The sequence below is a fragment of the Bicyclus anynana genome, chromosome 14 (genome assembly GCF_947172395.1).
Source record: "Bicyclus anynana chromosome 14, ilBicAnyn1.1, whole genome shotgun sequence".
NCBI classification, from domain to species: Eukaryota; Metazoa; Arthropoda; class Insecta; order Lepidoptera; family Nymphalidae; genus Bicyclus; species Bicyclus anynana.
In genome coordinates, this window is record NC_069096.1 from 8,622,377 (window position 1) to 8,648,139 (window position 25,763).

Sequence of the window (25,763 nt, forward strand, 5' to 3'; positions counted from 1 at the left end):
CTTTTTTATATTTTAATAACTGATTTAAATATATTTTGAAAAAAAAATGTAATAAATAGTTAACACAAATTAAGCCAAAGGACCATTTAAAGTCCTTTATGAGTCGCCGCTTCTCAGTTTTTATTATGTTGAAAACAACAAGAACAGATGTTGTTTTCTAAACACGAAAGCATTTCGGGGACACAAAATTTAATTTCCATTCGTAATCGACTAATAAGAAGTAACTAATGTTAGAATCAGCTGGAGATCCAGAAAGAAATCCGGCGCGGCACCCTGCGGGACGCCCAAACAATGCCAACCAAATTAAAAGGAACCGTAAGCGATTCAACTTAAGCCTCGCTAAATTTATTACTCCAACTTTTTATTCTTTGTTTCCTTCGCTAATGAGATTCGAATGCTGCAACTGTTATTTGAGATGTTGGGAAAAAAGATTAAAAATCTTATCAAGACTTCCTATTCGAGTTTCGTAATTTGCGTAGTTTTTCTTCTTTTTCTCCAATTCCTCGAGACGATATTACATCCTATAATTTAGATAAATACAATTTATAAAATGATTTGGAGCGAGTAAGATGATTACACAGAATTGCAAGTAGGAGCAATACTTGCACTAAACTATATGGGATTCTATCACGTCGAGATAAAGTTCGTATTGAAATGTAGGTATAAGGCTTCGCGGGTGGTCTAAGACGAGTTAACTGTTGAATTGAAACAGGAACAAGAATGCAAATTTCAAGTTATGTTTATAGCCGGTGTGCTCTAAAAAGAGGAATGCCTTAATTAATTTGGGCGATATAAGTATGCCTTGTAGAATGCTACGTTCATTTTTATTTTTACAAGCTTTTGCTGGTAGTTATAAAGATTAACAAGCAGTAATTTTAAATTGTAAAATTGTAATTCGTTTTTTAAATGTTGTTGAAAGGTTGTAGCTTGGAAGCTAATTCAAACTACTCGTACGTAAATTACTAAAACATTTTTAAAAGGCCATCAATTAAAGTTAAGACCTTAAAAGAGCTGTTTTAAATTTTTTTTATTAATTGGTAAAAGCTTGATGCTCTAGTATTCATATCTGTAAAATCGCAAGCGAGAAAAAAAGTTATCCCAAAAAAAAACTGAATAGCAACTGCTTCTGGTAGAACTTATAACGTATTTTCAATAAAATATTGCATTAATTTACATACATTTAGTTTTATATATCTATATATGTACCTATTTGTTTAGCTTACATCAAATCATAAACATAATGAATAATCCTAACCTAATGTGGCAGTCATGCTAGTACTTGTGAAACTATTCCTGAATAATGCATAAATACGAATAGAATGGTACACAAGCAAAGGCGTAGCATCGTGACGAGGTGCAATCCACGCGGCTTGTCAACTTGGGCGTGACATTCTATAGGACTTACTTAATTTAATGGTAGATAAATGATGGGGCAATATCACTTAGGTACTATGTCCTGTGATTTCAACCGTATACCCGTAGTTTCTATGAGAAAATTAGGTAAAATATAGTAAAAAGTTTAGTAGGTATTCCAAACGAAAGGTGTGTTAATTTTCAACTTCCTTCTAAAAAGTTTAGTAAGTATTTCAAACGAAAAAGGATTTTAAACTTCCTCTTAACAAGTTAACCCGCTTCCATGTTAGACTGCATCATCCAGCTATCAGATGAGATTGTACTCAAGGGCTAACTTGTAAAGACTAAAATAATGTAATTTTATTCTCTGTGCCAAAAATTAGTTTAGCCATCCACACATTTCTATCCAAACTGTCGCATTTACAATATTATCTAGCAAGGGCGTCACCGAGGGTGCAGGTAGAGCCAACCCTTCTCTAGATACAAGAAAATGTACCCAAAGCAAAGCAAAGCAAGCCTTTTGTGGACTAGGTATCTACATAACTCCAACTATTCCATTCAGGATCAACAGCTCGAAGAAGTATCAGTTATAAGAGATGTAGGTGTCATGATGGACTCCAAGCTCACTTTCAAAGAGCACATTGATTAAATATTGTCAAGAGCATGGAAGTTATTAGGATTTAAAAAACGTAATACTAGGGATTCATTATTTAATTATAAAACGAGTTAATTCGTGGTATTTATTCTATTTACTTATTTCTGTAGATATACCTATTCAAATTCATTTATGTCTTTTTTTGTATAATCAATTTGTTTGTTTTTTAATTTATTAGTATAGATTATTATTTTTCATTGTAATTATTTAACAATTTAATCAATAGGATACTTGACGTAAACGTAATTTGTAGTTTTAAGTGTACCTAGTTTAATTTTTAAATTTCACCGGACAACAGACAACATGCTGTATATACCTATAAAAGATGGCTTCGTTTAGCACTAGTACTTTTTAAGTTTACCTATGTATAGATTATTAATGTTTCTTGTTGTCATTGTTTGTATATCAATAAATAAATATATTCATTCCAAGTACCTACATGACATATTATGCGCCACACAGAAAACTTACAAAATAAAAGCTTACAAATTAATTGACTGTGTATGTTTTTCTCATCCTCTTTAATGTCAATTCGCGATGTCCCAGGCAATGGGTTAGCAAAAAAATGTGTCTAACCAGTGGTAGAGTCTTTACTAAAGGTCAAACTTGACGTTTCAAGAGTGCTTGTCAACTACGCCTACTTGAAACTTACGTCCTGACCGACTACTAATGCCACCAGACGACCAATTTAAATAGAATATCCAAAATTGACGAAAACTGACTTGAACCCTGGACCTTTTTATTACAAAACAACAGAGAGGTCGACGAAAATGGTGTGGAACGAATGATGCAATACGAGTTAAGTGCGGCAAACTAGATCTATTGAACAATGCGCCGCTCTTTTGAGAGCCTGACGAGGCTAAGTAGGAACAAAGGGACAATAGTGAAAGAGCCGAGTATCGAAGCGTGGCGATCCAACTCCACTTCCGGTAACGTGGGAACGCCTTTTTACCAACGATAATAATATTCTCCATCAAAACACCCCTGCCAACCATTATTAATGCCTATTAACGACCTTCTGTATCACATTTGAGTCATAATCAAGGGAAATCTATGTATGTACTCATATTTAATCATTATCACTATTGCATACGAGTATGGTATAAAATGAAGTCGCTTTTGCTGGTTGTTCGCCTAGATCTTTTAAACCATTCAACGGAGTTTAATGCAGTTTTCAGCAAGGTAGAGCTAGTTAAATGGAAGATATATTTAACAAACAAACAAATATTGTTATTTGTGGTATATATGTATTCTATTATATTATAACAGAAAAACTAAAAATTAGTAAGATATTCTATAGTAAGTATAAATTAATTATACATACTATCACTCTACACATACTTATGGAGCACCATATTAAATATATCTATTTAGTACATGTGCAAAGCCGGAGGTTGTTAGTTATATTATAAGTCATGTATATCCTCGTTGATTAAGCACGTAGGGTTTTGTATAATTAATAGTTTAATTTATTATTGCAATTAATTATTCAACTGAATGTTTGCAGACTATTGATATTATGAATTACATATTTTGCAAACATACCTACTAGAAATATTATATTTAATCTTAATGTTTTTACATGACTATTACTATAAAATAGCCCTTCTATCTCACACATTGTTACTCTATACAGTTACAGCTATATCAAATATTTCAACAACTTTACTTGAACTAATAACATATTGTTAGTAATCTATAGCTTCATATTTTGCTCAAGTTGAAAGTAAAATTTTCTAACCAACGTAGTATGCAAAAATGACAACATACTCGTATATCGCACTGTTAGACTACAAGCCCTTAAAAAAATACCTGTGAAATGAACCAACGTGAATAACGCTTAGAAGGCTATTACTTTATCAGAAAATAATTCTGAGCACTTTGCCACTTTTTTCAAAGGCTTGTAGTCTATGCATGCCAATGACACAAACGAATAATGTACTTAATTAAGTGCAATATTCTTAACTTAGGAATTATTTTTATGCAGATTAATTGATTCCAGACAATGTAATGTAACCCACCCTAAACCGCTTAAATCGAAATTAAATTACAGGCATCCAAGGATTTGGGGGCTTGTCTCCTCAACGTTCAAACAGAACACATTTAATCAAACCCTGTTGTCGAACAGATTTCCAAACCAGCAGATTCAATATCAATAGGACTCTGGAGAGAATCCAGCCACATCTCTACGATTCTAAACAATAGTTCGTCAAGTTGGTATGTAGGTACCACGAGTTCGGCACGTTATTTCACGGCCCATCGGCTTCTCTATTTAGCTCTTACTTTCTTGATAGAATACCGACGTTATCGAGAGCGATGTTCTTCAATTATTTGTTTCATTTCGTTCCTATTTCGTCTTTTATCATTTTATTCAACAACTTGATTCAAGCTTGATCTTTTTATTTAATAATACTTAAGTAATGTATCATCTTTCGTTATCAACCCATATTCGGCTCACTGCTGAGCTCAAGTCTCCTAACAAAATGAAAGGGGTTAGTTAGGCCAATAGTCCACCACGCTGGCCCAATGCGGATTGGCAGACTTCACACGCAGAGAATTGAGAAAATTCTCTGGTACTTGCAGGTTTCTTTTACTTCACAGTTTGAGACACGTGATATTTAATTTCTTATAATGCACAAAACTGAATAGTTGGAGGTGCATGCCCTTAACTGGATCGAACCCACACCCTCCGGAGGCAGAGGTCATATCTACTGGGCTATCACGTATCTAATTGTACATTCATAAATATAAAAGGTTTCATTTTATTTGTGCTTGCCACTGGCAGTAAGGATTTATTCCCACGGTGTTTCTTTTATCTAGCGACAAATAAGTTAAACCACCCCAAATATAGCATAGCATCAGATGTAAAATAAGCCAAATTTGCAAAAAATTACCCAATCTTACATATAAAATTAGCTACTGCACCAGATATCTCAGCAAAAATGGTCATTTTACTCGTAAGGTCATCGCAGATAGAGCTAATGAATCACATGAATTTGAAAGACATTGAGAATCATAACTAACTGTAACATCAAGTCGACTCGAGATTTTTGAAGTTTATGTTCTTGTAGATCTTTTATCTACAAGAACATAAACTTCAAAAATGCCTTTGCATACAGTAATATAATGGTGAAATCTTCACATACGAGTACGTAGTGCGCCTTAAATATACCTTACTAAAGGAACAATGAAACACAAATATTAAGTAATCAACTCGAAAAAAACAACTGTAAAATAAATAAATAACAAAACGTCTACAAAGTTCTTGATGCGAAATACATCTAAAACCAGAAAATTTATTTGACTTAAAAATATCTGATCATAAAGAAAAGTAGCCAGCAAAATAAACACCTCGCTTCAGAAGTTCGGATATAAAAGATTACCAAATGATACCCTTAAAAGCTATATTTTTCTCTGTAGCCGATTGCAGACATTAGATAAGGGCGTCTAACAAAACTAACAAGTAAGGAGATCTCTTGCCAAATACAACCCCAACGCGGAAGCTCCACTCGAACGGGGAAAGCATGATTTATTGGTGAAACTTGCACCATTACTCATCTCACCATTCGTTACTCCAATAAAAAGAACGTCTTCCGATAATTTATTAGAAGCGGTATGGAATTTTATTACAGCTGTCTATTTTAAAGTGCTGTACTCCCCGTCGACGTTATTAAATCGTAAATAACTAAAATTATTTATGACAAGTATCAAAAAATTTGAAACACTCATATTCTAATGGCTAAAAAGCAGTTTATTGGCCGTTATCTTAATTGCCACACCTGCTTAGGTATTTCAATATACAATTAGATATAAATTAATACATTATAAATTTAAACAGTAGATTAAATACTCACCACCCTTAACAATGTTAATTTCATTAAGTTACCGATACTTATTTTATTTAATACATACCTAGGTACTAAAAACTCACCCGTCATAATTATCCTAAAAATCTATAATAGTCAGGTAGGTAAGTACGTACCTCTATTACTGATTTTATACACGTACAGATAAATATAGTTCCAGTGGGTTAGTGCTACAAACCATTTTTAAAAATACGGACGCAACAAAATAATTTTAAATTCTAGACATACTCGTTTTAAACGAAAGTATAAAAGAAAAGTTACGTAGAAATGTTGCACCTCAACACATTCAAAGTTTGGACATAAACAGATAATAAAAAACAAGTAAAATAGAAGATGTATGTGATAATAAACAGTAATAAAACGGTGCTATAAAGAATTCTGATTTATAACGGAGCGAAAGCCCCAAATAGAGTGATTCGAGGAAAGCTAGCTACAAACGTAAGATTTTTTGAGGTTAGTTCACTACATAATACACAAATTTTACTATAAAAGTATTTAGGATAATAAAAGCCGGTTTCACCACCTTCTGACAAGACGTGTCGATTAATCTAACCTTACGTTTTGTCACTGTCTTGCTTTATGTCAAATGACAAAGACAAAATTAGTAAATAAGTTATCCGACAATTATTAGAATGTGGTGAAAATTGGCATTAGACTAATGAATGCCGAACTCACTCATACAAATATTCCTAATTTTTTTCATGCATGACAAGAGGTTGAGAATATGTTGCTAAATATACCGACATCAACTTGACAAATTGAAGATACAGCGTCTCGCATTATAATATCTGAAATAGAAGTTAACCTAGAAAATGCTATCGTACCGTCGCAGCCCATAATATACCTTTCAACTGTTTGTACATTATGAAGTGCCAACAATACTTACTCGTACTTTGCGCGCACTTATTCTGGGGGTAGTCAAAACTAAAGTATAAAAATATGAACAAAATTTTGAGTTGTACGAATCTTCCAAATAAATTAATGCCGTCTACTAAATTAAAATTTTTTGTCAATAATGTTAGGAATGTAGGTAACTTAGGAATTTGATTAGGTAGGTAGATAAATAAAAAATGCTCACTAAATAATTACATACCTGCTTAAATTTGAAGTTCAACTTAAGCGTTTTCTTGGTCTCCCAAATGAAGATAAGTCAACTTTTTTAAGTTAAATTCTATCAAAGTTGTCTAAACTTCACTTACGAACGTGAAAACAAATCCAATCGAATCAACGGGCTTAACGCGTCGCACAAACGATTATTCCACAAGATAAAACAGTTTGTGTCACTTGATTATTCACAGAAAAAACTTTTCAAAACTTACACTACCACCGGAAAGTGAGCTACAACGCACGCACTCAACAAAAGCTTTGTCCTCGGAAAAAGTAAGCACTATGTTCACAGAAAGCCTTTTCAAAAGTTGGTATAAAACACTGCACAATAATATTATTAGCGGAGAAACGTGTGATCACATTTACAAGACCGGTTCGTAACAGCGAAGCGAGCGCGGGACGGCACGATACGTACGTATGTCCTGCGAGGCAGCGCGAGGCGCTCTGCCTGCATAGTAGAAGCGGGCGAGCGAGGGGGCACCGACAGACGAAAATGGCTTCACAAGTTAATTTTTTTCTCTTTCCTCCTTTAATATTCCGCATATGCCGTGCGCGGCTGACGGTGCACGCGCCTGCGCCCCAACCCTAACAAACCATGTAGGGTTGTAACGCGATGCACTTTACATAACTTATTGGGCCGTTTATTGGAGCCACTGTTTAATACCTTTCCCATGTCGGGGTTTGGTGCTTCCTACGTACAAAGCGAGTTAGGATATTAATCAGTGTTATAAACACTTTGATCTGTATGAACGGGATGCTTTCCATTAATCTCAATAATCCACGCTATTAGTTTAATCATTCGATTAACATGATTCATGTTGCTGATTTATTTAACAATAGATTCAAATAGCCTCCAGTTTATAAGTAAATCAATAAGTTTTTGTTTTTTTACAAGGTTCTTCATTTACAAAAAGATAGTTTAAGACGAAAAATAAACTGTATGTATGTTGTAACAAATAAAAATATGAAATTAGCGTACCGTAGTCCACATAGAATCCTTATAGCCTTCAAGCCAAAAGGGCGTATACGCCAAACCTCAACTTTTCAGAAGACAAAAAAAACTGTTCATTTTTAGGCTCACAATCATGTTGAGAAACTCCGCTGACATCATTAAACATGATGCTAAGGAAACCGGCTTGTTAGAGAGGTTGTAAATCGTCAAACCTTCGAGAGAGACGATTCGACATGGCTCTCGAGAACATGCTGTAGACATGACTCAACAGTGAGATGGGTCTGTAATTCTTCACCATCATGCTCCTGTGCCTTGTGACCTGGTGCCTTGTTGTTCTTTAGTTGTTTATTGTTTAAGAGCCATACTAATCTCTTTAAAGCTGATGTCCGTGATATCTTTAATATAGGGTCAATTTAGCTCTAGGATCTTTTGGCCTACATGATTTTGAGTATCTGTCCGTAGAACTTCTCGACCTATCTTTCTTTCTATTTTATTTTATTATTCTAGATCTATGGCTTGTAAGAAATGAGATGGCCTTGATTGATCTTTATACGCATCAACTTCCTCTTTGTCGTTACACTCTTGACAGAGTGGTCGTGGTCGTCATTTGGGTGTGGTGGCAAGCCTCACTATCCGTCGCCATTCATCCCGTAGTATGGCTCTCCTAGCACATTCGTGGAGCAAGCCATAGAGAGCGGTGCTTACTTGGTCACTCCAGCGCATTGGCGACGTGGATTCTCTAACTCATGATCATTGGGGCGTGCGGACTGATTCACTCAGGTCACGGTTACCCCCTCCCAAATGGCCTCTAAGCCGAGGTCCGAGTCTCAACGGAGACGCCCTTACAGAGTCGTTCCGTCCTCTATCTTTATTTCAGCCTTCGGGTCTCATCAGGCGATGCTTCTGCGCTCGCCCAAATCCCCCCGGTGTTGTTGTAGTGGTCCCGCATGTAGCCAAACGGCTTTTACTCAACATGAAATAAAAGAGGTCAATTTACAATTTAGTTCCCGAAGATTTCGTTACCAATCTTTTTTCGTTTAAAAACGAATCACAACCAAATTTAGATAAAATAATAATTAAAAATAGATTTATTTACAATGCTTAATACAATCCAGTTTAAATTCGTAAGTATAAAATAATCCCCGCTCTCGGTAAATCTATCAAACTTGATTCAACTGCACACAATGAAATTCGTAAGTTTTTTTTTTAAATAATTGTATATTATCGTGTTTTCTTAAGTATATACACATACAATATTTATTATTACCATAATTACTTACCCGATTTATCGAAGACACCAGGACGGTTTGGAAAATACTTGTTTTGTTAATTGTTAAAAAGAATATACTCCATCAGTATCTGTTATCAGGATCTTCAGTATCTGTTATTCGAGGAAAATTTTCTAGACGAGAAAAATGTCTTTAGTTTTTGATGTACTCCTAACTTTTGAAACACAATGTAAAATTGGTACATAAATAATTGCTGTGACAAAAACTACACACAAAAAGAACTTTTTTTTTCGACTTGACTACCGGATATTGAAATAAACGATGAAAATGCCTAAATTTCTAATTTTCAAATTTAATAAAATTTACTTTAACTCATGACATCATAAGTCTGTTTCAATATTTCGGTCTGAAATTTTAATGCAAGATATTTCAAGTAATTCTGTGTCGAATTAAATAAAATAAATTTCTTAATATTCATAAGATACAAAATTGCGAAAAAAAATACATTAAACAATCAATAATTATTGAATGAAAGTCTATCAGGTCTAACAGTTCGCCCTAAGAATGTTACCAATAAACCTTGAGTGGCAGAGAATGACCTTGAGTGGAGTCACGCACTTATGAACGATGTGTGTAAGGTTAAAGGATCCTTTGACTGTTAACAAACACTCCCCTTTTCCACTCAAGTCACTCTCCCCGCCTATCCCAAGTAACCCATAAATAATTGCACAACAAGAGATGTGAACTGCTCGAACGCCACGAGCACACTGAAGCCGTCCGTACCGCAAGTCGTTGCAACGCGGCGATAACAAGTAGAGCCCATTTTCAGCGTTTGGAAAACTTAAGAACATCAGCAGGTGGCGTAAAACAAAAATAACCATAGTATTAGTAAACACATACATACAAATAATTTACATCCTAATACTTATACAATATTACACAAATGCCTACAATAATGAACATAATACATATCAAAATATACTATTGAATACATTTGGTCATATTGAAGAGAAATAATAGATACAGATCTTTGCCTCGTCCTTACTGCAACAGATAGTCCTTACTGAGTCTTAACGGCATTTTTAAAAATGTCCAGTGACTTTGCTTGCCGTATGTTTAAAGGGAGAGCATTCCATAACTTAACGGCTTGCACAACGAAAGAATGTTTATATTTTGTCTGATGCAGGGGTAAACACAGAGTTAGTAAACGCCACTGTCTCAGTTCAGACTGCACTCCCAGAAACGTGAATTTCTACTTCAGATACACAGGAGATTTTGGTGAAAGGTGATTACATAACTTGGGGTCTACTCAGGTCCCCAAGGAGTCTAGTATTATATTATTGAGCCAGCTAGCTCGTCAGAGAACCAGGAGATGTTAAGTGGTTCTCCGATGTAGTATTTTAGCCATGAAAGAGTGTGGAATTATGGGGCCAACACATGGCTTGATTTAATACAACACTAACTTGGTACCGCCTTAAAACTTATCAGAAGGTAGCACAACGATGTTATTATTCGCTTTTTAGCTTAGTAGAAACATTTTTGTGATTTTGAAGTCTGTTGTATATATTTTTTTTAATTTTTGATAAAATGTTATCACTTTAAAAAAAATTACACATTTTTATAAATCCTTAAACCACGACTTTATTTTCATTAAGTTTCATTTCATAAGTTACCTCGACGCATTCAACCGAACCAATTTAAAAATACTATACTAGAGCCTTTACTCGCATACTCTCCATTTACCCCGAAAAAATGCGTATAATCAAAATCTTCTTTGTTTCTTTTTCTTTTCATCACTATACCTCTAATGACACAAGCTAGGCGAAAAGTTATCATCGATATAAATTTATCAAGCCCAATCACATGGTAGCTACTGTACACTGTCAATGAGTACCTTACCTGTCTTTCGTCTCCATCATCAAACCCGGAAACACAGACGCCGGAAGAGCATTAGAAGGACAGGGCTAGATGTAAAGTTCTTATCAAAATGAATTAATCAAGCCCAGTGACTAAGTCTTGGTCGCTAACTATAGGTTTCATAGAGGCTCAGAGTCACACAGCGGGCGATGGAACGAGGAGAACCGCAGAAGAACCAAAGTCACGACATAGCTCAACGTGACGCAAAGCTGAAGTGGCAATGGCTAGGGCACATAGTTCAAGAGCCGATAGAAGTTGGGGTCCGAAGGTGCTGGAATGGCGACCACGCACTTGAAAGCGCAGTGTTGGTTGACCCCCCGACAGGTGGACTAAATAAATAAAAATATCAGTTTTAAAGAATTATAGTCAGAGATATTTAGTTGAGTTGAGTTGCCCCGCCAACTAGCGAAAAATCCTGGAATGGCATCCATCGTGCCGACTGGCGACCGGAGAGAGGGTCCGATGGCGATTTCCAGGAGGGTTTGGGCGTTTCCGCAGTCGCCATTCGAGCCTTTCATTAGTGTATCTTTTTTATCAGATAGCAGAGCCACAGCACAAGAAAAAGAAGAATAAGTTTGTACAACGGTTGCACCCCTCTCTTAAGTTTCATCTCACTAACATAAGGGGATTGTACTCCAATCTCGACGCAGTCCATCATAATCTTGAGACTGAGAGGCCGATTGTATCCTTATTGATGAAGACGAAAATCGGCACCTGCACGGCCTGATACCGAATCGTCGCATATTATGTGCGCAGTTGAATCGAGTGTGATAGATTTTCCGAGAGCGGTGATTATTTATACTTACGAATATAAACTTGATTGTATTATACACTAGCGGACGCCCGCGTCTTCGTCTGCGTGGAATTTAGTTTTTCACAAATCCCTCGAGAACCATGGATTTTTCCGGAATAAAAAGTAGCCTATGTGATTAGCCTCTACTACTACTCGTTAAGAGGCCGTATAGAAACCTTCAAGGGTATGGGTAGAGTAAACTTGTAAATACTATTTCATCCACTTTTTACTACTATCAAAAATTAAAAAAAAGACTAAGTAGGTAATTTTGCGTTTCACGTTATTACTACAAATATGTTTATTTATGTGTAATGTATGAATATACTTCTTGTGCATCTTTTGACATTGGTGTTTCTGTTCATCCTACTAATATTATAAACGAGAAAGTTTCTATAGATAGGTACATGTTTGTTTGGATGTTTGTTACTCTTTAACGCTGCTACTACCAAAAGCGATGTGGCTGAAGTTTGGAATGAAAATAGATTTTACTCTGGATTTGTTAGGAAGAGGATGAAAATCCACACCCCTATCGGTTTCTACGCCGGAACCGTATCTATCGTACCGGAACGCTAAATCGCTTGGCGGTACGCCTTTGACGGTATGGTGGTAATAGCCACGGCCGAAGCCTCCCACCAGCCAGACCTGGACCAATTAAGAAAACCTACATAGACCCAGCCGGGGATCGAACCCAGGACCTCCGTCTTGTAAATCCACACGCGCATACCACTTCGTCACGGAGGCCGTCAAACACTGATGATTTTGATGATATGAATGTTTGTTACTCTTTCACGCCTTGACTTCTGAACCGAATTAGCTGAAATTTAAGGCTAATACTAAGAAGTAAGTAAGTAACATGTGATAGCCCAGTGGAGATTACCTCTGCTTTTGATTCGGAGAGCGTAGGTTCGAATCCGCACACAAGTCAGGTAAAAGAATTTTTAAATCTAATCAGCAGTTTCAAAGATAAAGCGCGCAGCGTGCCTGTAGGTATTTATGTACCTACCTTTAGTTGGCAATTTTCGTTTTATTTATTGATAAACTTGAAAACTGTTAATTTCAAAATTACAAAAAAAAATATATTTGCGATTACCTTTGACGGCCTTCGTGGCGCAGTGGTATGCGCGGTGGATTTAAACATGGAGGTTCGATCCCCGGCTGGGCAGATTGAGATTTTCTTAATTTGTCCAGGTCTGGCTGATGGGAGGCTTCGGCCGTGGCTAGTTACCACCCTAACGACAAAGACGTACCGCCAAGCGATTTAGCGTTCCGATACGATGCCGTGTAGAAACCGAAAGTGGTGTGGATTTTTATCCTCCTCCTAACAAGTTAGCCCGCTTCCATCTTAGATTGCATCATCACTTACCATCAGGTGAGATTGTAGTCAAGGGCTAACTTGTAAAGATTAAAAAAAAAAAACCTTACCAAACTCGTTTGTTTGATGTATCACACGATGCAGTTTGAATTTTTTTTTCCTATTTTGCACCCAAAAGTGATTTTCATATTAAAAAATTACAGAGTTTCAAGGTTTTCCGAAAATATTTAAGTAAAAAAATAACTTCTAAAACTTTTTAAAAATTTCAGATCTAGTAGTATTTTCGGAGAAAGGGCGGCGGAATGTTCTATTTTCTATTTTGTAATAAACTATATATTTCAAAAGTAGAAAAAATATATATATGCAATCCTCTTACCAAGTTCGTTCGTTTAAAGTGTCACACGATGCAGATTTAATAATTTTTTTGTTAAATTTTCCATCTTTTTGTTCCATCTTCTTGTTTGACTTTAATGATGGTATGGCTCCAATAAGGTAACAGACATACAGGCAGACATACAGTTACACATTTATAACATACATTTATAATATATATAAACAATTATAATAGTATGGATACTTCCGTCCAAATTAACAGTACCGTACGTCTCGCTAAAAGCAGTCGTCTTCAATTCCGATACAGTTCCCTTGTGACCTGTCAATCGTCCAAGCTCACCATTCCCCGGGAATACAAATAAAAGAAAACCCGATTCACATTCAACGTCGAAACAGATTGCTCCTTTTACAGAATTTGTATGTTTTATTGCCAGGATAATGGTCAGCAGGGTTATTATATAACTCGGTGTACCATTCAAATAATAAGTCACTACATAGTTTTTAATCGTTTTTTCGTAGTTGTGATCATTTAACATAGTTATTTCAACGAAATGATCTTGACTACTTCATTTTACATCATGGGCAGTGATTTTTTGTTTTACGATCATCTAACATGATTATTTCAACGAAATTACGTAAATAACGGTTTTTCGTTGAAATAATCTTACTACTTGTTACTACCACTTATATATTAAAAAAAGTGATCCGAACAATATGCTACAAAACTGAGCGCACACATGAAAAATCCTATATTTATTTGTGTATAAATAGTTTTTACACTTCCTGAACACACAACTCGTCATTGTAGTCGATATTCAGGTATTATTTGTTTAAATAACGTTCTTTGTTGACCACAACTAACATTGAGATGTGGAAATTTCCTCTTTTAAGCGCCTCATATTTCATGACCTAGTAACACATCTAACAGTATTTGACACCATTGAGTACATAGCCATATACAAATTAACAAATAATAAAAAAATCAAAAACTTATTTTACATACTATAACAAATAGCCCACTAGGCAACCTTTGTGAGTTCTCTCAAAGTACAATTAAATACATCTAGGTATGTTGTCAGCGGATCCTCTTATCAGAACTTAATTGTATAATAAATTAAGTTCTGATAACATCCGAACATATCGTTATCAATCAACTTTCTTCTAAATACAAATCACATCTAAAATTAGATATTTTTTTAATTATCATTAAAAATAGATTTATATACAAAGTATAAATAATCACCGCTCTCGGAAAATCTATCACACTTGATTCATCTGCGCACAATGAAAATCGTAAGTCTTTAATAGTAATTATTTGTTGTCGTGTTTTCTGTAAGTAACAAATCCATTTGTAGGATCCGAACTGCTTAACCAACTATTTTTAACTAAAAAAAAAAAAAAAACTTTTTATGTTTTCATACAAAGTATTTCAAATAATTCTGACTATCCATATATCTTGCATTTTAAAATACGTAGTCGTAGTGCTGAGACTGTCGATATCGACGAGATATTACAACTGGCACTCCGCTGTTCACTAGTAAGCTACTTCATGATATTTCTCAATGAATAAGTTTGGCTAGGTCGTAATAAGGACACAATTTAAGATCTATTTACAAAAGAAATATGTTTTACTTCGAAAATATAAATATTTAATTTTTCTTTGATTTTTTTAATTAATTTTCCTTAGACCCTAGAATTATGGAATATACTCCCGAGCACCCTGTATGAGAGACAGACAGTATTAATTATTAACATCAGCCTACTTCTGAAAGTCGGAGGTTTATTCGTTTTATCGAAACCTTATTATTATGTGGTTTTTGTATACCTAAATATTTTACCCGATTTATCGAAGAGGCCAGGACGGTTTGGAAAATTCTCGTTTAGTTTTAGGATATACTAGCATCTAACGAAAGTATCAGATGAAAGAAGTATACTACAAATGGCCAGGTAACCTTAGGCTTATTAACTTATATTAATTCCATTTCACGGTCTGTGGGTCCAATATCTAAGTACTTACATGCATGTGGGTACATTATTTATATAGTACATGATATAAATGCTTTTATAATGTGTAAATACACTTAGACACTGGAAAATATCCATGCTCATCGCAGAAATATTTTCCAGGGAATCAAACCCACGGCTGTGTTTGGTAAAGCAAAGGTATATCTAATGTATAAAATTCTCGTGTCAGTTTTCGTTTTTCGTTGCCATACTCCTCCGAAACGGCTAGACCGATTTTGATGAAATTTTTTGTGCATATTCAGTAGGTCTGAAAATCGGCCAACATTTTTCAAACCCCTAAATCCTAGGATAGGGTAGTGGTAGGATAGGGGTAAGGGATAGGGTAGGGGTAGGGTAGCGGTAGGGTAGGGGTAGGGTAGGGTAGGGTAGTGATAGGGTAGGTGTATGGTATAGGGATTAGGGTAGGGGTAGGGTAGCGGTAGGGTAGTTGTAGGGTAGGTTAGGGGTAATAATAAATAAATTAATAAGTCAAAGCGAGGCTTGAGCAGGTTCGCTAGTAATATATATGTATTGAGTATTAATAATTATGACTCCTAACTGTTGTTGTTGTCAGCTGTTGCTGTGTGTCGTCGCAATAGCGGTCTACGTCACCGCGGAACCGGACCCGTACCGCGGGCCCGCACGGCGCCTCGGTACCAGTTTGCGCGCCACACCAGTACGGCGCCCCGGGTCCGGCTCGCACCCCGGACCAGTACGGCGCCCCGGGTCCGTCTCGCACCCCGGACCTGTACGGCGCTCTGGAATTGGCTCGCTACCTAGACCCACACGGCGCCCCGGATCCGGTTTGCGCCCCAGACCCTTACGGCGCCCCGGATCCGGTTTGCGCCGCAGACCCTTACGGCGCCCAGGAACTGGCTCGCGCCCCAGACCTTTGCAGCGCCCAGGATCCGGCTCGCGCCCCAGACCCATACGGCGCCCCGGATACGGCTTGCGCCCCAGAATGTAAAGTAGCGGAATCTTTTGATCTAGATATAAATATGTAATCTAGCGTTTTCTTGATGAATAAATTTCCTTGAGTTATGTATTTGACTTACTTTTTTTTTTATTGGCTCCCAAAACCTGTATCCTCCCAAAGCCACAAAGGTACTAGCTACATAGTTACATATGGTAACATTATTTTGATTAGGTATACTTGTTGCGCGAAACAAAAATTTACTGTTTTTTTGCTAGCCAATAGATCAAATCTACCAAACAGTTGCATTTCTTCTGCGACAGGCCTGCGCGACATGAATGGGTAAGGTCCTTTGTTCAGTGCTCGCTTAACATCGATACAAGCACAAGCAAAAAATTTTGTGTGTTTCGTAATTTGATCACTTGCCTACTATGATGAGTAGCCCATCATTAGTCCATTGTGACGGCACGGGCCTAGACTATGAACAAACTGAACTTTTACATAAAGATTAGTTTTATTAAGGTACGGACGCAGTTATTTCATAATTTCTTCAGGAACTTTGCCGCATTGAAAGAGCCGAAGCATTGACTACCTGAAGAAGCAGTAGCGCAAGACCCTCTCCCCGCGAAGTAATGCCTAACGACGGGTCCGCGGGGTACGCAAAGGCTGAAGACCAGAGGAGGAGGTTTTTTAGTCGGTAGTGGTTACCCGAGCCCGACATACCGGGGCAGACCATCAAGCCCTGATGACACGTAAATGTATTTTTCCGAAACATCTGAGGAAAAAACAACACTCACACACACACTAAATGTTTTAATTCTATTATGCTGACTGACTGACTACTTATACTACGGTTGTTCTGTGTGGTGAATGAGCGGGGCACCCAGTAATACGGGTTTTTCACCTCGAACAGGGGTCCTTGCTACTTGTTTGTAAGAATTATGTTTTAATTAGTTAATGAATAAATATTTTTTTTGAATTGCAACTAAATCCATTCCGCAGGTTTTGCTTGAAAGAGTAACAAAACGCACACAACTTTGAAAAACTTCCGCAGGAGTTATGGATTTTTCCGGAATAAAAGAAACCTATGTGTTATACATCATATAGTTGATCTTCATTTAAAATTTTAGCCTTAAATCAATGTTATATATTACTTGTAAGTCATAGCTTTTGTGTTTAAGAGTAAGAGACATCCACGATATTATGTACGATCTTTCTATGGAAACTTAATTGGCTTAAGTGTTTCTTAAATGTGTAAATTATTGTTTCATGTTAATGCTGTTCGTTTCCTAAATAAATTAAAAAAAAATATATCGTAAACAGATCACGCAGGCACCATGGATGTCTCCGGAAAAAGTAGTAATAGGCTAGTTAACACTTTTTTTTTAAATGGTCTTAAATTGTTCATTATCGCTCTACTAGTTTGAAAAAACGTTATTACATGAAAATTTCAATTTTTAAATATGTATTTACTAGCGGACGCCCGCGACTTCGTCCGCGTGAAATTTAGTTTTTCACAAATCATTCGGGAACCATGGATTTTTCCGAGATTAAAAGTAGCCTATGTGTTAACCTACTGTAAAATCTGTTTCCATTCCAAATTTCAGCCAAATGGTTCAGTAGTTGCGGCGTTAAAGAGTAACAAACATCCAAACATCCATACAAACTTTCGCGTTTCTAATATTAGAAGAATTAATAGGATTTGACAATACGAGCCAAAACGCCTGTCGGTCATGATGGTCTATATTTCCACGGTTTCATGACGTCACGTTAACAAATCCTATACAAGGACCGTTTGACAAAAGTATTACTTTACAATTAGTTTGACGTTTAGTACATCAAATAACATTGTGACGTCACAAAATGGACGACAGCGTTCATGGCGTTTGGAAAATTTTAAAAAAACATGACATATTTTTGCTATCTGCAGTTTTCCCAGATGTAATAAAGTATTGAAGTCACCTTATTTGAAGTCATACCATCAGGTTAGCAGAATGAAATATGTATCAGGTGCTGCATGACGTACTTTCCGAAGGATTTCCTTTCAACATACGTGAACCACATCAAGATTATTATGATACGAGTGTAAAAAAAACCGGACAACTGCGAGATGAACTCGCGTGACGAGGGTTCCGAACAATGTTAATCTATCATGTTTTGAAAACTGACCTGAAATTGTACCTAATTATATAATTTTCGTTAAATAATTTAATATATTAATTATTATCTTTTAGCAGACTCAGAAGTGGATTACAAAAATAAGAAAACCAATGTTGAACAAAGGTTATGATTCACAATATTTGTCAGGACAACTTAATTAACAAATAAAACTGTAACCAAAATAAAACCCTAGAATGACCTTGAGTGGTGTCACGCATTTATGAACGATGTGTGTAGGGTTAAAGGCGCCTTTGACAGATATATAACACTCCTCTTTTCCACTCAAGTCACTCTCCCCCAAGTGACCCATAAAGAATTACACAACAAGAGATGTGGACGGCTCGAACGTCACGAGCACATTGAAGCCAACAAACACGATATCGATCGACGTCATAACCGTCACAGACTATTATGTCCTACACTATTTATTAAAACCATTTAAATTTAAAAGCGGCCAATGCGACTATACATATAATAATTAACAAAACTTAACATTAGTTTTTATGAATAGGTTTTATTATGCAAGTTGGTAGGCACAATATTGAATGATTTGCTACGTTAGTTAAAGATCGTGAATTTGCACAAGTTCTCCTGAAATCTACTTAAAAGTAAAAAACGAATCAATATTTTTTCTAAATTTTAGATTCAATATTTTCGGAGTCAAGTGCGAGCTTTGTTGTGTGTTGGCTCTCGCACTATGGCTTAAAAAATGTATATAATAAGTATACTGTATTTACATGCCGCATTTGAATTTACATGTTTTTGATTAGTAGATTATTAGGTTAATTATAAAATGTGAAATATAAATATATTGTATAAGTAAATAACAATAATAATAAGATTAATATAGAATAAAAATACTTCAAATTGGCAGCACCGTCTAGTTCGCTTGACAGCTTGCAGCATCGCTATTGGTTCCCGCCAAAAGCGCTGAATCGTGTTCAAGTTAAAGTATTTCAAATAGTTAAACTAAAGAAGTTAGGTTGTGAAAGTGTTGTTTATAGTGTATCGTGTATCCGAGATATAATTAAATCAATTTAATGTAGTGATAAGTGGCTAAGTATACTGTGAAGTGATGTTAATATGGTTAAATGTTTAATTAATATAATTCTGTTACTAAAGTGCTCGTCTTATTGAGAGTATGATAACAATACTATATTATCTTGTTATAGAAATCAATCGTCGTGATTTTATAATACTGTGTCATTGTTGTTTTAAATAACTCACTAAATAAAAAAAAGTGATATAAGATCGTCACTACTTTGTAATACATTTCTTAATCAAAAAACAGAATTCACCAGAAGAATAATCTAAAAATCGAACAAAAAGCCCCCTATTAACATTTGAATAGGTTCCACTAAAGCGAGGAAGTTGTATTGTGGAGTGCTAAAACAGTTTGATGGGCATTCATCGCCCGGCCACGATTGTCGGATTGCGTGTACGGAGTTGATAACGAAGCTAAAAGTAAAATCTACCGTGAAATATGGACGCGATGTTGTCAAAATGTTGCTCTACTTTTTTATGTAATGTTTGTCAGCTGAAAATGTTAGCTTTTTTTTACCTTGTTAGATAACTAGATCATTGTAATAGCGAAATAATTAAAATGAAAATATATATGTATATGTCGGAGAAAATGGATTTGACATCAGAAGCGGTTGTCTGCAAAATACAATAATTGGATGAAAGTCAGTCAGGCCTAACAATTCCGACCAAGAATGTTACCAATAAACCCTGAGCGGCAGAGAATGACCTTGAGTGAAGTCACGCACTTGTGAACGATGTGTGTAGGGTTAAACATATCTCTGATATCGCCAGCACTTGGTCTCCAATTACTTCTCACCTAGCTTCGTATTATCTCGACTCATGACGATACGAGCTGACCGATCAAATAACTTACTCGCGCCGACATACATTTCATATTTACTAATTATATTAGAAAGATTACTCGTACTAATTATATTAGAAAGAGGTAAAGTTTGAGATATTATAGCAGGTAATCTCTGGATCTACTAAACCGATTTTAAACATTCTCATACCACTATAAAGCCCTATTAATTGTAAGTATCATAATGTATAGGATATCTCCGTATTCTCAAAGGGGACGGAAATTTTCCGGTTTTTCCGCGAGGCGTCGCTAGTAATTTAATAAATCGACAAACTGCGTTGTAGAAGTTAATACAGGTGCATAGGTGTGCATTAGGTAAAAGTGCACCTTCATTTCAAAAAGATTTCTATAAATAAAGACATAAAAGTTAATCCACAAATATTATATGAGGCTTAGGAATCCTACTGGAATGAAACAGTATTAAATAGGAATATTATTTTATAAGAGCTGAATGACGTACTTTAAGTGTATTTGTCGTCGTCTCAGTCGAGCTTCTAGGATTGCGTGATACGAGTTGATATAAGCGTTATAAGTCAAACGAAGGAAATGTGGACATGCAAAAGACAAAAAAATAAACAAATACTTGCCCATTTAGATAATATACTAACTATATTTAAATGGTTCATTGTAGTTTTTGTACTTTGTAGAATAATAAATAAATAAAAATATATAAAAATATATAGGAACTATAAAGAAGAAGGAAGTTAGGAAATCTAGGAATATTATAAAGAAGGAGGTTAGGAAGTCTGAGAAGCTTTAGATAAATTTTAAATTCATCGTTTGGATACCTACCGATTTTTAGTTAACTGCAGCCAAATATAAGGCATGTTTTTAATGCTTGCTTTTTCAGCATTGTTCGTTTATATAAAAAGACAATCTTTCAATTATACACTAAAACTTTCCCAAAAAAAAAACAGTATTGTTAAAGTTTCGTACATATTCAATATAATATCGTACATATACAATTTAATATGACACTGTTAATAATTGGCGATACGGTGGTATCTATGTAAAATATAAAAACGCTGAAGCAAAATATCTTAAGAAATTAATAAGAAAGGAATTTCCTTCCTTCTCGTCCAATTTTAATTTCAATCGTAAAATGCTTCCGCTATGAACGTCATGTTTTGTTTTCAATGTTATCAATTATTTGCCCATATTATGGTTCATAATATCTCGATTCTCGACTCAATATTTTCTTTCATTATTTATTTGCATTTCATGGCTGTCTGATTTAGTTTATTCTGTGAAGATTTCATGAAAAATTCAAATAAGTACAGATTAAAGTCAATGGTCGGTCATCATATAGTCAATAAATGTGTGGATTTTTAACAAAATCTGTTTAAATTTTGCGTAATTGAGTTATACATAATCATAATTTTGACATTTTCTGTCTTTGTATCGTATAGTAGGTATCAATACTCAATACAGAAATAAAATTGAAGTGTCTGTTTGTGATTTCATAATAATCATGTTTTTTCATAATATACTCGTAGTATAGCTATATTCACGACACTAAAACATAATCAAGCTTTTTTAAATTTTGGGTCTGTCTGTCTGTATATCTGTTTGTCTACGCTAATCCCTGGAACGACTGTACCGATTTTTAAGAGCCTTTTGCTGGACGATAGAAGAGGTTATGTAGGAACATATAGTCCGCTAGTATAAAATAAAGTCTGGTTATTATATACATTATTTACACAATTTATAGACGGACGGAACCGACGAATCTGAAATCTGAATCAATGATAAGACGGAAACACAGACAGACATATTTTCGGATTCATTCACTTTAAATTCTTAAAGATCCGAAAGTTTTTTTCCGAATATTTCTCTATTCCGAATAAGAGGGGTTAGGCCAATAGTCCACCACGCTGGCCCAATGCGGATTGTCAGACTTCACACACGCAGAGAATTAAGAAAATTCTCTGGTATGCAGGTATCCTCACGATGTTTTTCCTTCACCATTTGAGATACGTAATATTTCTTAAAATGCACACAACTGAAAAGTTGGAGGTGCATGCCCCGAACCGGATTCGAACTCATACCCTCCGGAATTGAAGGTAGAGGTTACCACTGGGCTATCACGGCTCTCACAGGTTTGGGAGAGGAGACTTGAGCTCAGCAGTGAGACAAATATGGGTTGATAATGATGATGATGATTTCTCTATTGGAATGCTATTCGAAAATAAATTCCCCGTACCTATATCGATTATCCAGCATATTCTTTCATTAATGTTTCAAGGATTTTAACGCTAGGAGCGGCTTGCTCGTATCACACAAATACTCCATTTAGTGCTGAAAGCTGCCAGTTATTTTCGAACTACATAAAGTGATATATTAATTGAATTTGTGAATGAATTTACTTTGCCATTCTCAACGAAACACCGACATACGCATCCACGCAACCTAGTAGGCTAATTCACTAACTTTGACGTTGACATTGTGATATTTGTTAACAATCAGCTGGATACGGAAAATGCGGTCGTTATTGATTTGACGTTAATTATATTATGTAGCTAACATATGTCAAAGTTACGACTGGAACGCTAAATCGCTTGGCGGTACGTCTTTACCGGGAGGGTGGGAACTAGCCACGGCCCAAGCCTCCCACCAGCCAGACCTGGACCAATTAAGAAATTCTCAATAAGCCCACCTGGGGATCAACCCCAGGACCTCCGTTTTGCAATCCACCGCGCATACCACTGCGCCACGGACGCCGTCAAACCTACTCATATTTAAAGGAAATAAATAAATAAATTTTGTTTTTGTTACTTAGATGCGTTGTGCTGTATGTGTACATTTAGAAATATTGTTGTGTGTTTTTTTTTTTAATGTTTAGAGGCGCCCAAATAATAAAATTATGAAATATAAATAATTAAAGAAAGAAATGTTTGACATATACCGATATAATCGAAAAATAAAATTGTATTATAGGTCAATTTTTGACGAGGTCGGCTTTCTAAAACAGCAATTCAAATATCAAAGCACTTAGGACGCTTTCATTCAAACACTTGTACTATTCAAAGCAAGTGGCTAACAGAGGTTCGTATAAGGCCCTTGTCGCCGCCTAGTTGATATTCATGATGACTCAAAGCCTCCGCGACGCTATATAGCCCTGCGTCAGCGAAATTGGTTTATGGCGATGGGTAAACGTGCATATTGTAAATATTTACAACTCGTTTACTACGACGCAGAAGTTACTTACATACGATGAATGGTCTAACATCTATACTAATATTATAAAGCTGAAGAGTTTGTTTGATTGAACGCGTTAATCTCAGGAACAACTGGTCCGATTTGAAAAATTCTTTCAGTGTTAGATAGCCCATTTATCGAGGAAGGCTATAGGCTATACATTATCCTCGTATTCCTACGGGAACGGCAACCACGCGGGTAAAACCGCGCGGCGTCAGCTAGTCCCGTATATAAGACGACCTTGCCGAACTACTGTAAGGAAAGTTTTTATTCTATGATATGGAAGCCCTTGAGCGCGATATCTCTTGATGTTAAGTACTAAGTTAGTCTGATCTGGGGACTAGGAGATTCATTTGAAACATTACATTTCTAAATTGGGTACATTTCAAAAGTTGTTAGTAGTGTGTTGGTAAGTGTAAGTCCTTACTGTAATAGCAGTAAGTCACCGTCTCACCACTACACTGTTATACACTATAATGGCCAGCAGCACACGTCCGCCTTCTGTCGATGCCAGAGACAGAATGACGGCTCTCTCCCACTACCGGTGTATATGTCGTAAAAATCGGAGAGTCATTAATAAAAATGTGGACAGAACCGCTGACCTAACCTTGGTCATCGGCTCTGCCGATTACAATAGGTATGCTATGCTTAACCTCACTAATCGCTTACACAATAAACTACTCTTAATTTTACTATTGTACCCTGGTAGTTGTGGTAGAGGAAGTACATCGAGCAAGTCCCTGGACTTGTGACCAAGGTTGTGGTTTAAAGGCGCCTTTTAATACTAGTAAACACTCACCAACCCTGCCCGACATGCTCTCCATGCCCACAGTAAACAATTTAAGATCAATAATTACTTCATCACGAAACATTATCGAACAAAATCACTAACGCGACAAGCAGCATGACGCCTCAAGCTGCTCAACAAAGAATTGAACCAATTAATAGCCCAAGTCACTAATCACTTTCCTTTTCTTAATAACACTACTTAACACTTCACTATTTCACTATACTTAACAAGTAGAAGACAATTATTCCATCTTAAAAACGCGTTTAGAACTGAATTACTAAATCAGCAGACTACGGAGACAGACGGAGGCAGGATGCCTCACTAGAGTGAATACACAGTGACGGTACACGCGTAGGCGCCATTTCGGACGCGATGCCATTGGATGAGAGTTACGTAATCATTTGCTATTGGTCGATCGCCGCCACGTTCGTTATGGTGGTAACGTTTTACAATCTTAATTACTTAAAGAGTAAATAATCAAAACCTAATTACATGAAAACTTGATTCTAAATTTATTAAATTAATTAACGTAGATTTTGCTGACCATTACGACAGCAAAATCTCAACACAGAACCTAAAGAGTTTCTTTTCTACTGCTGTCAACTGTCATCATTACTTGAGAGACTAATTATTAATTAAATCAAAACGGAACAGTAGTTTGATTGCAAAATGATTAGATTACTAGATAATAAGTCGATTCGAAATAACTACAGAGTAAACATGATAACTATTAGGTCTGAGGCCATAGAGCCTTCAGTGAGCCAAGCTTCCCCGGCGACATATATATACTACAGTAAGTTTTCTTAAATTATGTTAGTAATATTAAGTATGTTCTTTTTAAATATGGACCCCTGAAAGAGTAAAGACCTTGTTCTTCTTCTTCCACTACTCCGTGTCTTTGCCTGATTCCATCCATTCGTTTCCGGCTATCTGAGTGATAACAGCCCACCGTCTGATTGGTCTTCCAACATTTCTTTTACCTAATGTAGTAAAGACAAATAATAATGATACTGGCTGTGTTTGTTGTGGGCTCTTCTCGGACCAAGGCGCCTTTGGAACCCTCGGAACTTTAATTTTAAGTTTTCGAATAATTATTATCACCATTATCGTAAGTATAATATTATTACCTGGCGTGTCGAAAGAGCTTGTAAACTAAGCCTATTTAAAATAAATGAATTTTGATTTGATTTGATGATGCTAAATAAACCAAGCCATTTTATTCATATTTCCTCGAAACAAACAAGTTGTAAAACAGCCCTCGGATAAGAAAATAAGAAATCGCTGACCCCAACACAA

General features: G+C 35.9%; 2 protein-coding genes across 7 annotated transcripts in view; one reads left to right on the top strand and one right to left on the bottom strand.

The window, feature by feature from the left end:
• Window positions 1-7,444, bottom strand: part of LOC112053343 (uncharacterized) — a 177,828-nt gene extending 170,384 nt beyond the window's left edge. For all 4 annotated transcript variants that reach the window (XR_008251419.1, XR_008251418.1, XM_052885310.1 and 1 more), the window contains exon 1: window positions 6,968-7,444. The gene's annotated coding sequence lies outside the window, so the exon portion shown is untranslated. The remainder of the gene's footprint in view (window positions 1-6,967) is intronic.
• Window positions 7,445-9,102: 1,658 nt separating this feature from the next.
• On the top strand, window positions 9,103-16,571 carry LOC128198723 (P30 adhesin-like). 3 transcript variants are annotated; one of them, XM_052885399.1, is made up of 2 exons: window positions 9,103-9,126; window positions 16,096-16,571. In XM_052885399.1, the coding sequence occupies exons 1-2, from the start codon at window positions 9,118-9,120 to the stop codon at window positions 16,486-16,488; spliced, it is 402 nt and encodes a 133-aa protein (XP_052741359.1). In that variant the 5' UTR covers window positions 9,103-9,117; the 3' UTR covers window positions 16,489-16,571. The 3 variants fall into 3 exon arrangements, 2 of the variants coding, with proteins under 2 accessions (XP_052741359.1, XP_052741358.1); XR_008251440.1 differs by lacking the exon at window positions 9,103-9,126 and adding an exon at window positions 13,093-13,241; XM_052885398.1 differs by lacking the exon at window positions 9,103-9,126 and adding an exon at window positions 14,653-14,810.
• Window positions 16,572-25,763: the final 9,192 nt, after the last annotated feature.